We start from the raw sequence: 17,542 nt of genomic DNA, 5'->3' as shown, positions 1-17,542 counted from the left end.
CAGAGTGTAACGTACTGCCTTTCTGTTTCAGTGTCCTTGAAGAATGAATTAGCAGTTACATATAAATTTACCTGGATCGTGTTACACAATGAACAGCTAAGGTTGACAGAAGATGCAATTTCCACTTTGTGCTGTGGACAATCTGTATAGAAATCTAATAACACGTTATGTAGTGGGCCAGGCAAGGACACATACATTCATGTAAATGAAGAGTGGAAAACAAGTTTTAGGAGAGTACACAAGTTGTCCTTTGGTGACAAATATTTGATGAATAAAGGGAAAGAAATCATACAGTAAATCCAAAAGCCTATAATTGTCTTTTGACATTTTATTAATAATTACCCTGTCACTATCAGGATTAAAATGTATTCATCTGCCCTGTACTTGGCTTCCTTTTTAAGAAAATATTGCAAGCATTTTAAAATTACAAATATTTTTGCTTTTGCTTTCTCTCAATTTAAATAGAAGGCATTTCCAATGATTAAGCTCGCTGTGAAAATGAAAGTACTCCCATAATGCAACATTTCTGCCCAGTAAGTGCATATGGACACCGAAATTGCTTTTTCTAATACAGTCCAATATAATTTAGAAGTTATTTACAACAGTCTGGCAAAGTCTCTTACAACATACAAAACTGTATGTATTGAGTAAAAAGTGTATTTAAGTCATTGAACAAAGATTTGTGCATCTAATTAATTCATTATCTCATACATTAAAGAACGTCTGAAGCAAGAGGTATATAACAGCATCCATATTAATTTCCTTTTAAACAATGCTAGTTGCCTGGCTGTCCTGCAGACCCTCTGCCTCTAATGCTTTTAGCCAGACCCTGAACAGACCCTGAACAATCATGAAGATCAGGTATTTCTGACCTTATTGTCAGATCTGACAAGATTAGCTGTTTGCTTGTTTCTTGTGTAATTCAGACACTACTGAAGCCAAATAGACCAGCAGGGCTGCCTGCCAGGCAACTGGTATTTTTTAAAAGGAAATACATATGGCAGCCTCCATATTCTTCTCACTTCAGGTGTCCTTTAACTAGTTACAGAAGTATAATTCTGCAGAACTACAACAACAACAACAACAACAAATAACATTTGTAAAGCGCTTTTCTCCCATGGGACTCAAAGCGCATAAGCATGGCTCCGACCATCGTGGTACTGAGGAAGAATTTTATAAGTCTGGAAATGCCAGGCTAAACAGGTGGCTTTTCAGTCTGGATTTGAATAGCTCCAGGGATAGTGCTGCCTTTACTGGGTGTGGCAGGGAGTTCCAAGGAGTAGGAGCAGCATGACAGAAGGCTCTATCTCCAGATTTTTTGAGGTGCACTCTGGGAGTGACCAAGTTTATAGAACTTGCTGATCTGAGGCTGTGAGAGGTGTGGTGCAGCTTCAGAAAGTCCTTCATGTATCCAGGGCCCAGATTGTGCAGGGATTTGAATGTCAGCAGTCCAATCTTGAAGAGTATTCTCCATTCTACTGGTAGCCAGTGCAGTGAGCGAAGGATTGGTGTAATGTGACAGTGGCGAGGCTGGTTTGTTAGCAATCTGGCAGCAGCATTCTGCACTAATTGCAGGCGACGCAGGTCCTTTTTAGGGAGGCCAGCATAAAGGGCATTGCAGTAGTCCAGCCGTGATGTGATGAAGGCGTGGACTAGGGTTGGAAGATCCTCTGGGGGAATCAATTGTTTAATCTTTGCAATGTTCTTCAGATGAAAGTAGGAGGATTTAACTACAGAAGAAATTTGGTTTATGAAACTCAATTTCCCATCGATTAGTACGCCGAGGCTGCGCACAACTACACACGTGTAATGTGAAAAAAGGTCAGCTATTAGGAGTTAAGATTTATACAGTTGTTTTTGTGTGAAACCATCAACACCAATGTTACTAAAGCACATCGGAAACAACCTACAAATAAAGATTTAGATAATCACCTAAGAAGACAAGGCTCTGGATCCCTTCCTGCTAATCTCTCCGTCTCCTCATTCCACTGTTTTTTTATTATTTATTTCTTTGAATATCACATACAGTACACCCCTTTGTCAGAATCAATGCCTGGATTGAAATCCTGCATCTATTTCTGATATTGGTGAAGAGGTTACTAGAGGTTTATTGCCCAGCTTTGAATTCTACTGTGTTCTCATTACTATAAAATTACACTTCAGTTAAATATAGGCTATTTATCTAAATCTTGATACACAGTTTGTATCCTGATTATGTCTAGTGTATTTTATTTATCCAGTGTGTAGGTGAATGCTAGTTTCACTAAATTCCCAAAGTGGCTGGCATCTTTATTTTAAAAATGGCAGTCTAAGCCTGTAAAATTGTTAGGCAAATGCATCACTCCCTGCAACTCTAAAGAAGGCAATCATATTGTACAGAAGCAAAAGATCACCATGCCCCCCTAAGGCATTATAAAAAAAGAAGTCTACAATATTTTTTGTAAAGCACATGTGTAAAGTACAGCTGTCATGAGCCTGAACAATGAAAAAAGTAAAAGAAAATGAAAACATAAATGATCAGAAAACTTATGTCCACATCATCAGAAGTTTAAACCGATGCTTTGGTAATGCGTCATTTTTCACTGGAAATTTGACCTTGGCCCCATTACTGCCATTTTAAAGCCTTGACATGGTCCTTAGTGTGATGGGTGGCTTCTCTTACTAAAATGAACCGTTAAGCTAAATTTACTTTTACTTTACTTTAATACATGCACTTTTCACAGATGATATCCACTAAGTACTTTTTTTAATAATATTAGTAATTTCTATTACTTGAGTACAAGTTAATTTTCGGTGGTTTGTTGTTTAACTTTACTTGTTTATCTTACATTGCCAAGCTTCAATGCGTTATTATTTTTGTTTTTGTATTTTGTTAAGGAGAATGATAAAACAAATGATATGAGACTCATCCATTCTCACTAATGCCAAGTATAGATGTGTTACCAGATTACCTAATTGGTATATGCAGAAAATGTAACACATTCTTGCTTAGCTTTGTCTCCAAGTACCAGTCTACTATTTCACAAAGTTCACACATATAGCTCCCATATGGCCTACACACATGTTGTTTGTACTCTGTTATTATTTATATTCCTGTCAAATGCAAATAAAGGAAAGGCATTTTCAATTGAAGATCCATGTTAATTAAAGTAGAATAGGAAGCAAGCAGGGGATACCGCTCTATTGTACCGTGGCAGACAGTGCAGGAACACAGGCAGCCAGGCCCAGGTAGTCAAGATGTAAAGGAAGGAAGGTCCGCACCAATGTCTCCAAAATCGTTAAAATCGTTATATTTATTGAGGACGTATCCAGATAAGCAGAAAACACTTGACTAACATGTTTCGGACGCCAAGTCCTTAATCATAGTCATTTTTCAGCTTTCTCAGTGAGGTTTAAAAAGGGGAGGGGGGGGGGGATGGAACAGTGAGAGGCGGGGCATGGCCCAACCCACCAGGCAAAGGGAGGAGAATGCCTAATGTATTCCGTCTCTCACTAATAAAAGTTGCCATCCCCGAACCTAACAAAACAAAATTAAAAACCATACACAAAGATAAAAAAGGAGCAAAAAATAATCCATCACAACAAAGGAGAACAATAGCAGGCCTGGCATGTGGATGTGTACATAGGACTATGCAAAATGTACAGAGGGCATCTGTCGCTGCACACAATATTTCGAAAATTAGACATAAATATATACAAGATATGGATTGATAAACTAAGCATATAATAACATAAAAATCGTCAACCTGTAACCAAAGCCAGATCCCACCTGGCGTTTAAACCCTGTGGCGATCTGGTTCCAAGGCGAAAGATCCAGAGTGCCTCCCTTTTTCTAATCATTGCATGTAGGTCTCCTCCTCTCCTGGGCAGGAAAACCTTTTCGATGCCCTGGAAGGAAAAGCCAGACATATTACCACCATGTACAGTGCGAAAGTGCCTAGCGACATTAGAAATATTCTGGGTCTGCCAATTAGCTCCCAAAAAATGTTCAGAAATTCTGGCCCTGAGCGATCTGGTGGTGCAGCCCACATATTGAAGTGAACAAATAGAACATGTAACTAAATAGATCACATTTTTTGAGCTGCAGTTAATAAAGTGCTTAACAGTAGATCTAAATCCATTATGCAGGGATTCTATATACTTGGTCCCTACATGCAGCTCACAGTAATTACAGGACGGGATTGCACATTTGTATGAACCCTTAACCGAAAGCCAAGTGGTAGACTCGGCTCGAGAATTATACATGCTAGGGGACAGAAGGCTGCCCAGTGTGGGAGCCCGCCTACTGACAAAACTGACGCCATCCCGAAGAAAAGGCCGCAATTCATCATCACCTTCCAGGATAGGTAAGTATTTATTTATAATATGTTTCACTTCCTGGAATTCAGAACTATAGGTGGTCACGAATGCAGGCCTCCTATCGGGAACCCGGTCAGTGGCGTTTGATCTAATTAACTGAGTTCTTGACATGGATGCTGCTCGCTGTCTGCCCCTCTGAATAGTCCACCTGGGGTACCCTCTTTCCAAAAGACGCTTCTCAACCGCTGCAAACTCACGTCTCGCAGCAGCCTCGTCCGAGCAATTCCTGCGGGCCCGAATGAATTCGCCCACCGGAATTGCCCGGACGGTATGCGCGGGATGACAGCTGGTAGCCCGCAATGTAGAATTCCCAGCACAGGGTTTTCTAAATGTTTTCGTATGAACAGTCCCCAAGCCCAAGTCCCCCTCCAAGGTCAAATCTAGGTAATCAATGGAGGTGGAATGCCATACATGGGTGAACTGTAAGTTGCACCGATTGTCGTTAAGACAAACCATGAAAGATTCCACCAGGCTCGGGTCACCCCTCCAGACCACCAGGATATCATCTATGAATCTCCCGTACCACGCAACCCGCTCCAGATGGCGCCCCCCACCCCCAAAGATGTGGAACTCCTCCCACCAGCCCATGTAGAGGTTTGCTAATGAGGGCGAGAACTTGGCCCCCATGGAGGCTCCACACCTCTGCAGGTAGAAGACGCCATCGAACATAAAATAGTTGCGGGTCAGGAGATATTCAGTAGCTGCACAGATGAAAACACGGAGGTCAGAAGAGTAACCCGAGTACCTAGCAAGATGATACTGAAGGGCAGTAAGTGCCAGGTGGTGCGGGATGCATGAGTATAAGGCTCTAACATCAATAGTGAGCCAACTGTAGCCAGCCTCCCATTTGAAACCCTCCATGCTAGCCAAAAGATGTTTGGAATCCTTGAGGTATCCGGGCAACCTCCTAACCAGAGGCTGCAGCATGGAATCCACCCAATCACTGAGGCGCTCCCCCAGAGAGCCGATACCCGCAACAATGGGTCTGCCCTGCGGGGGAGCGCCCTCCTTGTGTATTTTGGGAAGATGGTGAAATACTGGGACCACAGGAGAGACTACCCCTAAATAGGCAGCAAGTTTGTGGTCCAAAACCCCTAGACTCTCGCCATAACTAAGGAGACTGAAGAGCTGTTTCTGGTAGTCCTGTGTCGGATTCCCTGGCAACCTGGTGTAGGTCTGTGGGTCTTCAACCTGCCTCAATGCTTCAGCCCTGTAATCTATGGCATCTAGAATGACCACTGCCCCCCCCTTGTCAGCACTCCGTATAACAACATCAGTGTTATCCCGCAAATTCCTTAAAGCTATGGATTCGGCCCTGGTTAGATTGGATTTATGTTGGGTGGAGGTAACGTCGGTCAACTTGACCAGTTCCTTTTCCACTAATTCTTGAAAGATCTCTACAGGGGATGTTCTGGCAGTCAACGGATAAAAATCCGGATTTCTAACTCTAACAGGCTGGACGTCATCTAGGGTGATAAGACAATCGCCATCGGACATCAAAGAATCAAGAGTCCATCGGGCGCATGTGTCCTGAAAGTTCCCTATATCAGGTAACTCCGCCTTAAGTCGACTGCCACTCTGACAACATTCCCCGTCAGATCTAAAATGTTTTTTGAGCAAAACTGATCTGATAAAGTTATTGACGTCTATTAGAGTGTTAAATACGTCAAAATGAAAAGTGGGAGAGAAAGATAAACCCTTGGATAAAAGAGTCAATTCAGATTCTGAAAAGGTGTGACTGGACAAGTTAACAACATTAACAGGTATGGAATCCTGACAATAAGGGGTTTTACCTCTGGCTCGGTGTTTCAGGCCTGCCCTCCGTGTCCTCCTCCTCTTTTCCCTTTCGTGTGGATGGGTTTTGTCCGCCTGTAGTAAGAAGGCCTGTGCGTGGAGTTTTTTGAGGATTCAGGACGTGTGTTCAGGTCTTGCTGTTCTGGGAATTCTACATTGCGGGCTACCAGCTGTCATCCCGCGCATACCGTCCGGGCAATTCCGGTGGGCGAATTCATTCGGGCCCGCAGGAATTGCTCGGACGAGGCTGCTGCGAGACGTGAGTTTGCAGCGGTTGAGAAGCGTCTTTTGGAAAGAGGGTACCCCAGGTGGACTATTCAGAGGGGCAGACAGCGAGCAGCATCCATGTCAAGAACTCAGTTAATTAGATCAAACGCCACTGACCGGGTTCCCGATAGGAGGCCTGCATTCGTGACCACCTATAGTTCTGAATTCCAGGAAGTGAAACATATTATAAATAAATACTTACCTATCCTGGAAGGTGATGATGAATTGCGGCCTTTTCTTCGGGATGGCGTCAGTTTTGTCAGTAGGCGGGCTCCCACACTGGGCAGCCTTCTGTCCCCTAGCATGTATAATTCTCGAGCCGAGTCTACCACTTGGCTTTCGGTTAAGGGTTCATACAAATGTGCAATCCCGTCCTGTAATTACTGTGAGCTGCATGTAGGGACCAAGTATATAGAATCCCTGCATAATGGATTTAGATCTACTGTTAAGCACTTTATTAACTGCAGCTCAAAAAATGTGATCTATTTAGTTACATGTTCTATTTGTTCACTTCAATATGTGGGCTGCACCACCAGATCGCTCAGGGCCAGAATTTCTGAACATTTTTTGGGAGCTAATTGGCAGACCCAGAATATTTCTAATGTCGCTAGGCACTTTCGCACTGTACATGGTGGTAATATGTCTGGCTTTTCCTTCCAGGGCATCGAAAAGGTTTTCCTGCCCAGGAGAGGAGGAGACCTACATGCAATGATTAGAAAAAGGGAGGCACTCTGGATCTTTCGCCTTGGAACCAGATCGCCACAGGGTTTAAACGCCAGGTGGGATCTGGCTTTGGTTACAGGTTGACGATTTTTATGTTATTATATGCTTAGTTTATCAATCCATATCTTGTATATATTTATGTCTAATTTTCGAAATATTGTGTGCAGCGACAGATGCCCTCTGTACATTTTGCATAGTCCTATGTACACATCCACATGCCAGGCCTGCTATTGTTCTCCTTTGTTGTGATGGATTATTTTTTGCTCCTTTTTTATCTTTGTGTATGGTTTTTAATTTTGTTTTGTTAGGTTCGGGGATGGCAACTTTTATTAGTGAGAGACGGAATACATTAGGCATTCTCCTCCCTTTGCCTGGTGGGTTGGGCCATGCCCCGCCTCTCACTGTTCCATCCCCCCCCCCCCTCCCCTTTTTAAACCTCACTGAGAAAGCTGAAAAATGACTATGATTAAGGACTTGGCGTCCGAAACATGTTAGTCAAGTGTTTTCTGCTTATCTGGATACGTCCTCAATAAATATAACGATTTTAACGATTTTGGAGACATTGGTGCGGACCTTCCTTCCTTTACATCTTAATTAAAGTAGGATACTTAGCTTTTGTTTTAGTAATCATGGGTTGCATTTCTTTCTTGAAGAATCTCAACTGGCCAGCTGCTATACTCCTTGCATTATGTAAATAAGCCATTGTTTTGTAATGCTTTAATTAGTTAAACAAATTTATTTTTTTTAATTGCAACCTAGTTTTTCATGTTTTGGCATGCTGTACAAAGTAGAGATAATTAAGCAAACCTCCCACAAGTTGTGAAGAACAATAATTATGCAAACCAGGAGCCCCATTGCAAATGCACACCTCTTCAACTGCTTGCTGATTTCAGTAAAGTTAATTTATAGGTCCAATTAGCATGTGTTACGAGCTATGTATTTATTGAATAATATGACTAATAGTGCTAAAAGGATCATTTTGAGCAAGGATTACCACCACAGTTTGCTTCATGTTTTTACACCTGCACCATAATTCATAATGGAAAACTCAGCAGGGATGTGTATTTGTGTATGTAATATACACTGCTCAAAAAATAGGGAACACTTAAACAACAAAATGTAACTCCAAGTCAATCACACTTCTGTGAAATCATACTGTCCACTTAGGTAGCAACACTGACTGACAAACAATTTCACATGCTGTTGTACAAATGGAATAGACAACAGGTGGAAATTATAGGCAATTAGCAAGACATCCTCAATAAAGGAGTGGTTCTGCAGGTGGTGACCACAGAAAACGTTTCACTTCCTATGCTTCCTGGCTGAGGTTTTTGGTCATGTTTGAATGCTGATGGTGCTTTCACTCTAGTTGTAGCATGAGACAGAGCCTACAACACACACAAGTGGCTCAGGTAGTGCAGCTCATCCAGGATGGCACATCAATATGAGCTGCGGCAAGAAGGTTTGCTGTGTCTGTCAGCGTAGTGTCCAGAGCATGGAGAAGCTACCAGGAGACAGGCCAGTACTTCAGGAGACATGGAGGAGGATGTAGGAGGGCAACAACTCAGCAGCAGGACCGCTACCTCCGCTTTTGTGCAAGGAGGAACAGGAGGAATACTTCCAGAGCCATGTAAAATTACCTCAAGTGGGCCACAAATGTGCATGTGTCTGCTCAAATGGTCAGAAACAGACTTGATGAGGGTGGTATGAGGGCCCGATGTCCACAGGTGGGGGTTGTGCTAACAGCCATTTGCCAGAGCACACCAAGATTTGCCACTGGCACCCTGTGCTTTTTACAGATGAAAGCAGGTTCACACTGAACACATGTGACAGATGCAGTGGAGATTGTTCTGCTACCTGCAACATCCTCCAACATAACCAGTTTAGCAGTGGTTCAGGCTGTGTTTGGGCTATTTGAGCAGGAAGGAGAGTGATGGGGTGCTGCACCAGATGACCTGGCCTCCACAGTCACCAGACCTGAACCCAATCGAGATGGTTTGGGGTGAGCTGGACCGCAGAGTGAAGGCAAAAGGGCCAACAAGTGCTAAGCATCTCTGGGAGCTCCTTCAAGACTGTGGAAAGACCATTTCAGGTGACTACCTCTTGAAGCTCATCAAGAGATTGCCAAGAGTGTGCAAAGCAGTAATCAAAGCAAAAGGCGGCTACTTTTGAAGAACCTAGAATATGACATATTTTCAGTTGTTTCACACGTTTTGGTTATGTACTATACTTCCACATGTGTTAATTCACAGTTTGGATGCCTTCAGTGTGAATCTACAATGTTCATAGTCATGAAAATAAAGAAAACTCTTTGAATGAGAAGGTGTGTCCAAAACTTTTGATCTGTACTATATATACTGTATATATATATATATATATATATATATATATATATATATATATATATATATATATATATATATATTTCCAAGCACAGTATACACATTTCCTACATTTTAAGAAAATGGACAGCAAGGGATACCCTCCCCCAAGCCTCTGTAACCCCTTGTCACTGATGCAGTCTAGGATAGCCAGATTGCGTAGCCTGAACTGGGTGGGGCTCTGTATCCAGAGCTATATCAGCACCATATGGTCCATGGTATGGGGGCTCTGGAAAAGAGGGGTGGTCAAGCCTCCCCCTCTCCCCTAGAGCCCTAGTGAAATTCATGGACAAGGGGCTTTTCACCGCCTCAGTGCCCAGGAGGAGGTAAGGGCATTCATGCCCTGAGGGGTTCATGGTGGCATCTGAGGGTTTCCTTTAGCAAGGGGAGCCCCAGATGCCTACCCTCTCCCCAGGTGAAATGGGTATAAGTGTACTGAAGTACCCCTGAGCAGGAGATATTGTGTAGCAGTGCCACAATGCAGGGGTGGCCAGGGGTGTTACATGACAGGGTGCTGTGGGTGCCCTGCCCTGTGTGCCAGTGGGGGTGGGCAGGCACTATGTGTGCAGTACAGTGGGGGTACTGGGCTTGCATAGGGCATGGCTTGTGTGAACAGGTGACAAGTGCTGGCAGCAGTGTAAGGGCTTGGTATACTAAGTAGAGTAAGCTCTAGCAAGCATCTTATAAAGTCCCTTCAAGACTCCCTAAATCCTCTTTCTCAGGGAGGATTCACATTGGTCTGTTAAAGGACCAATGGGGAGTCCTGTAAAGACTTTAAAAGATGTTCTGCTGGGGCTTGCTATACTTAGAATAATGGCATGAGACATTTCTGAGGATAGTGGCATGGGCTTATCCAAAGGTAAGTATTTATGGCTAATTAAGCCAATCAAGCAAAATTTTCCATTCTGTTCAATTAACTGAATTGATCGATTTCCAAAGAAAATGACTGGGCATAATTTTTTTGGTATCGATTTCTAGCAAATTTGATTTCAGTGATCCAAACTGCCAGATATCAATGAGTTAAATCATCAAGTATATGGCCAACGTAAAAAAAAAACATTTACCATCCTTATTTAAAGTGATTAATTTTACTGATAATTCTATTGTTTCTTGTCTAAAAATTAAAAAAATGCATGTCTGTTAATTTGAGATGAAAAATGGAATTGATCACTCTACCATACTCTTCAGTGTGTGTCCAACATGAAAACAAAACACGAAGCAGATACGTCTTGGCTAAAGACAGAAACCAATTACACCTACTGCATGATTGTACATAGATGAGTAACTGTGATGTTGGATACTTAGCTATGTTTTAAATGAAAAATACATTCAATTTTGCAAAAATTTAATAGCAAACAGATGGAGTTATATATAGATTATACAACATAATTAAAGAAAATGAAAAGCAAGAGATTAAATAAAATTACAGATTTTAGAACCACAATGTACTGTATTGATTGCAGAGTGGCAAACATGTTTTGATGTTCTCCAGCGTGATGCTACAAAAATAGCAACATTTATAGAAATTACAGAAAACTGACTGCAATAAAAAAGTGAAAGCATTAAATGAGTTTGTAGCAGTGTTAATACGATCTTGCGTGGAAAAACTAAGTGGTTTAAAATTTTAAACAATAATATATAATTCCCTTCATACATTTTTCCTGTGGTGAATGACCAGAAAACATCTTTCTCTTGTTTTAATTAAAGACTTAAATTAACATGGACAGCTGTAAAAACAAAGCTGTAAATCAAGCTTGCAATTATTTTTAATATTGCTAATTGGTTGAATACAAGATGTGGAACATGAGAAGCAATTATCTAATAGTCAAATTATTATTGAACAAAACACCAGTTCATAATGTCCCAAAGTTGGATCTGAATGCAGAAAGCAGAGGGAAAAACTGTACAGTAGAAATAGCATTACAAATGCATCAATATGGAAATCCATTATAGAAATAATATTTTGCCTTGTTTTTTTGTCATTTCTTTTTTTTCTTTTTTTTTAAACTTATGCCATATACCCAACAACAAACAACTAAATGCAGAGTTGAAATACAGATATTCAGAATATTCTGCTTGCCAATAAATCTGCAAATCTATTTATTTGTCCCTGTGATTCAGAGAGATTTACCCACACCAGGCACACAGCATAGCTGGTAACCTGTTGTCATTTTCTTTATAGCACTTAAAGTAAATACAGAATGGTCATGGCCAGCTGCCCTATTGCAGCTACTCAAGATTAACAGCTTCATGGCTTTGTACTGTATCAATCAGTAAAAAGCTACTGGTAACAGTGCTGCAACTGGTACCGCAACAGATTTCTACTGAAATCTGATTCACGATAAGATACTACAGTCATTAACACACAGCACACTACAATGAGAACTTTTGTTATAATAACTCTTGTCTGGTTTGGACATAAAAAATAAAATTCTGCTGTAGATGTTTGTATGTAACTACGGTATTAAACACGGCAATTCATTAAAACTGGCATACACATACAGCTTTCCCCCTAATGTTCCAAAATGATTGCTTCCTTTCTGAAAGGGTTTGAGTCAGAAGGAATTGAGTTCTACCACACAGCACAATAATTTTAATAGATTCCAACAGGGAATCTATTGAACATCATTCAAACCACAGTGTTGCACTGTTCAATGTGGTGCAATGCTATGGGCCATGGATCTACTGCACACTTGCTCCACCCTCAATTGACCTAGATTTTCTGTCCTGTCCAATTGATACTTTCAATCAGTTTTTAATCAAAATGAATCAAAATTTGATTGATCAAAACATTCAAAGGAATCAATTCTCATCCAGTTTGACTAGAGTAACTGAATCTGCAGGGAATTTAATTGGAAAATCGATGTGTGTCTGGGCACCTTAATCTATCACCAATTGATGTTATATTTTGATATGGCTAAGGCAAGGACGTTTTTTGCCACATTAAATAGCAGATGATTATTATATAATCTAGTCCAGGTTTGTTAGGTCACTTAGATTATTTAATATTCTATCCTGTTTACCAACTTTAGTAAATCAACCCTCAAAAGTATATTGGTAGAAAACTTATCATTTTTTTAGCTAAACAAGTAACATTGCACCTCAGTATTTCTGATTCTTTTAACTCTTTAGCAGCCAATTTATTTAGATTCTTGCAAACGTTCCAGGCCAATTTATTTTAGCATTTTTTTTATTTATTTGTTACATTTCCTTGCTACTAATTAGTACTGCTGAAATGTGTATTCATGGCCACTTGTCACTAGGGGGCAGTGTGAGACAATAACAGAAGACTGCTTTCAGTTTCTACATTTTCTGCTAGCAGAGAGACATCAAAGCATTCCAAGAATTTACAGCACAACAAGTTATCCCTGCTGAGGTAAAAAACAGTGCACTCAGCTCAAACAAGATCATTACTTTGAAGCTGTTAATGGGTTAAAACATCCTCTATACAGAGTGGAGCATGGTAGACAGATTTTCCCACACGAAACTCTGTAACAAGAGGCCACAGACGTCTCTTTTAGAAGCAACAAAACATTTCTGAATACATGTCTCCAAAACATTGCACAATTATTGTATTACAGATATATTTATTGTGTCTATTACCATTTAAATTTACTTGTGCCCATTAACTGTATTATTATTAGTAGTAGTACTAATAAGTGCTCTTTTTCTTGTCCACAGGAAGAACCTTTTGTGATGGTATTAGAAAATGTCTTGGGAAAGCCAAAGAGATACCAAGGATTTTCAATTGATGTCCTTGATGCCTTATCAAATTATTTGGGATTCAAATATGAAATATATGTTGCACCTGACCATAAATACGGAAGTGCTCAGTCAGATGGCACATGGAATGGTTTAATAGGTGAACTACTTTTTAAGGTAAGTTGTGATCAGTAATATGTACTTAATGGGTGCATTTAAGGACCTTTGATGCCAAAAGCTGTGTGTGTTTTATTGTACTGTAACAATACTATTTAGAAAAATTGCTGAGAAAGCAAGTGGATATTTGCTCTATCAGTGGATCCTTGGACCTGAAAGATCACATAAATTAGCCAGATCAGCTGTAAAATTGTTGGAGCAACTTTCCAAAAAACGACCCCATATTAATTATTATTACCCCATATTACCCCCCCCCCCCCAATTACCTTCATATTAATTATTACAAAGTGGCATACACAGAAGAGAATTAGTGGCAGGAAGATGTACTAAGCACTAATACCCTTGATACTGGTGATGGACTACAGGTATCCACTTCCTTACCTCGTACATCTGGCCCCTTAGGACCAGAGACTTTTTCCCCCGAAAAAATGCAGAAGTTGAAATTAACTCCCTGGCAGGAATGAGGCCACAAACAGGGCATAGATTTCAACTATGACTGTCTGCAAGTGGTTAAAATATAGCTACACTTTCTCTAAGTAAATACAATCTTTATCATATCATCTCTGCAGATTTCAAGCAAATTAAGATGTAATAATTTGTGTGTTTACCTGGGTACTGTAACAGCTCTCATGTGATGCACTGCAAAGAAAACTGTCTGGTATCACTCCCACAATTTCTGCTTCCAAGATTAGAGTGATCACACCAACTGTTTTTTTCCAAACCCAACATCATAAAGATATCTGATAATCCATGTGAAACAAATGTGTAATTACTGTACAGTTTAAAAAAAGAACAGTTTGATGCCATGCAAATGTTACCTTCTCCCTTGTGGAGACTTATAAATCAATGATACAAACAGACAAATGAGAATTATTGGTGTCTTTTACAACAAGCTTTATACAGTCTCCATGGCTTCCAACATTTAGAAACGTTTAGAAAAATTGTTAAAAAATACATACTACATTCAGGAGTTAAAAGATAGTATAAAACTGAACTGAGTTGCAAAATTACTTGTGAGGTGATGTTCTATATAGTTTTTAACTGCTACATCTGAGCTACACTCTTTAAGACTTGCAGATAACTGTGCCATTTAAACATACTTTGCCCACTTACTTTCACAAATTAACATTTACATGTATGTTTAGGAAAGCTTTTGTATAAATTCTCTGATGTAGTTTCACACATCCTTCACAGAAGGTACCAGAAGTGAGGTGAATGTAGTATGATGAAATAAATGCAGGACCGGTTCTCTCATGAGGCAAGGTGAAACATTTGCATCAGGCAGCAGAGATTACAGGGGCAGCAGGTTTATACTGTGTTTACACTAACAGCAGTCAGAGTAGGAGGAGAAGCGAGAGGAGAGATATGTGAAGAGGTCACCATTGGGGAATAGTAGCTTGTTGTGCTGTGTGAGGAGTCTGACAGTGAGTGAGGAGGCAGGAGAGCAGCAGTGTTTCATTTGGCTAGCACAGCAGAAGGGAGGAGATAGCATTGCTGTCCTGACTGAGGTGGAATGGAGTAGCTGAGGGTGAGTAGTTTGTTTGTCACGGACTTACTGACAGCCAGCATGCTATTGTGTTGAGCTGCAGCATGTCATGTGAGAACATTAAATGAAGCAGAGTAAATTGTCGGGTGCTGGGCGATCATTCCAAATTGGGAAAGAAGGGAGGTCGCATCCTCACAAGTTTGCCTGAGGCAGCAAAAAGTCTAGAACTAGTCCTGGATAAATGTGTAAATATGTATATGTCCTCCCTAGATCTAACCTGTGTTCCTTTTTTATTGTTTCTCATTGAAAGGGTTACATATCCAGGGCTCTAAATGTCTGTTTCTCTGCAGTCTAACAGAAGTTGGAATGTAGCATAATTCTCACTGATAACTAATTAGACCTGATAAAACTCTTGTGTGGCTGAGAAAGTCATCTCAGAGTGCAGATACAAAAGTTCAGTCCTTCAATATTTGTCTGTGTCGGAGCTGAAAAACATAAAAAAAATTGTGGTCATTCACCTGAGACATTATTAACTTTTAAATCCAAAATTAGATGAAGGCATTTCAGAAAAGACCTTTTTAGGATTATTATTATTAAACTTTATTTATAAAGCGCAAACTTATTACATATCAAACAATGTTACACAGGGACTTTACAACTTTATATAATGGCACACAAAATATTATAATGTTAACCACTTGAAGACCTAGGGCTTTCTACCCCTTAAGGACCGGCCACTTTTTTTCCATTCAGACCACTGCAGCTTTCACGGTTTATTGCTCGCTCATACAACCTACCACCTAAATGAATTTTGGCTCCTTTTCTTGTCACTAATAAAGCTTTCTTTTAGTGCTATTTGATTGCTCCTGCGATTTTTACTTTTTATTATATTCAGCAAAAAAGACATGAATTTTGGCAAAAAAATGATTTTTTTAACTTTCTGTGCTGACAGTTTTCAAATAAAGTAAAATTTCTGTATACATGCAGCGCGAAAAATGTGGACAAACATGTTTTTGATAAAAAAAACCCCATTCAGTGTATATTTATTGGTTTGGGTAAAAGTTATAGCGTTTACAAACTATGGTGCAAAAAGTGAATTTTCCCATTTTCAAGCATCTCTGACTTTTCTGACCCTCTGTCATGTTTCATGAGGGGCTAGAATTCCAGGATAGTATAAATACCCCCCAAATGACCCCATTTTGGAAAGAAGACATCCCAAAGTATTCACTGAGAGGCATAGTGAGTTCATAGAAGATATTATTTTTTGTCACAAGTAAGCGGAAAATGACACTTTGTGAAAAAAAAAAAAAAAAAAAAAAAGTTTCCATTTCTTCTAACTTGCGACAAAAAAAAATGAAATCTGCCACGGACTCACCATGCTCCTCTCTGAATACCTTGAAGTGTCTACTTTCCAAAATGGGGTCATTTGTGGGGTGTGTTTACTGTCCTGACATTTTGGGGGGTGCTAAATTGTAAGCACCCCTGTAAAGCCTGAAGGTGCTCATTGGACTTTGGACCCCTTAGCGCAGTTAGGGTGCAAAAAAGTGCCACACATGTGGTATTGCCGTACTCAGGAGAAGTAGTATAATGTGTTTTGGGGTGTATTTTTACACATACCCATGCTGGGTGGGAGAAATATCTCTGTAAATGACAATTTGTTAATTTTTTTTACACACAATTGTCCATTTACAGAGATCTTTCTCCCACTCAGCATGGGTATGTGTAAAAATACACCACAAAACACATTATACTACTTCTCCTGAGTACGGCGATACCACATGTGTGGCACTTTTTTGCACCCTAACTGCGCTAAAGGGCCCAAAGTCCAATGAGTACCTTTAGAATTTCACAGGTCATTTTGAGAAATTTCGTTTCAAGACTACTCCTCACGATTTAGGGCCCCTAAAATGCCAGGGCAGTATAGGAACCCCACAAATGAACCCATTTTAGAAAGAAGACACCCCAAGGTATTCCGTTAGGAGTATAGTGAGTTCATAGAAGATTTTATTTTTTTGTCAAAAGTTAGCGGAAATTGATTTTAATTGTGTTTTTTCACAAAGTGTCATTTTCCGCTAACTTTTGACAAAAAATAAAATCTTCTATGAACTCACCATACTCCTAACGGAATACCTTGGGGTGTCTTCTTTCTAAAATGGGGTCATTAGTGGGGTTCCTATACTGCCCTGGCATTTTAGGGGCCCTAAACCGTGAGGAGTAGTCTTGAAACGAAATTTCTCAAAATGACCTGTGAAATTCTAAAGGTACTCATTGGACTTTGGGCCCTTTAGCGCAGTTAGGGTGCAAAAAAGTGCCACACATGTGGTATCGCCGTACTCGGGAGAAGTAGTACAATGTGTTTTGGGGTGTATTTTTACACATACCCATGCTGGGTGGGAGAAATACCTCTGTAAATGGACAATTGTGTGTAAAAAAATCAAAAGATTGTCATTTACAGAGGTATTTCTCCCACCCAGCATGGGTATGTGTAAAAATACACCCCAAAACACATTATACTACTTCTCCCGAGTACGGCGATACCACATGTGTGGCACTTTTTTGCACCCTAACTGCACTAAGGGGCCCAAAGTCCAATGAGTACCTTTAGGATTTCACAGGTCATTTTTGTTTCAAGACTACTCCTCACGGTTTAGGG

General features: G+C 40.3%; 1 protein-coding gene across 2 annotated transcripts in view; it reads left to right on the top strand.

Moving 5' to 3' along the window:
• Positions 1 to 17,542, top strand: part of GRID2 (glutamate ionotropic receptor delta type subunit 2) — a 724,654-nt gene that overhangs the window by 407,057 nt on the left and 300,055 nt on the right. For both annotated transcript variants that reach the window (XM_068270973.1, XM_068270982.1), the window contains exon 8: positions 13,206 to 13,403. In XM_068270973.1, coding sequence (XP_068127074.1) covers positions 13,206 to 13,403 — 198 coding nt within the window. The remainder of the gene's footprint in view (positions 1 to 13,205; positions 13,404 to 17,542) is intronic.

The sequence above is a fragment of the Hyperolius riggenbachi genome, chromosome 1 (genome assembly GCF_040937935.1).
Source record: "Hyperolius riggenbachi isolate aHypRig1 chromosome 1, aHypRig1.pri, whole genome shotgun sequence".
NCBI lineage: Eukaryota > Metazoa > Chordata > Amphibia > Anura > Hyperoliidae > Hyperolius > Hyperolius riggenbachi.
This window is presented reverse-complemented; position numbering and strand designations above follow the sequence as displayed.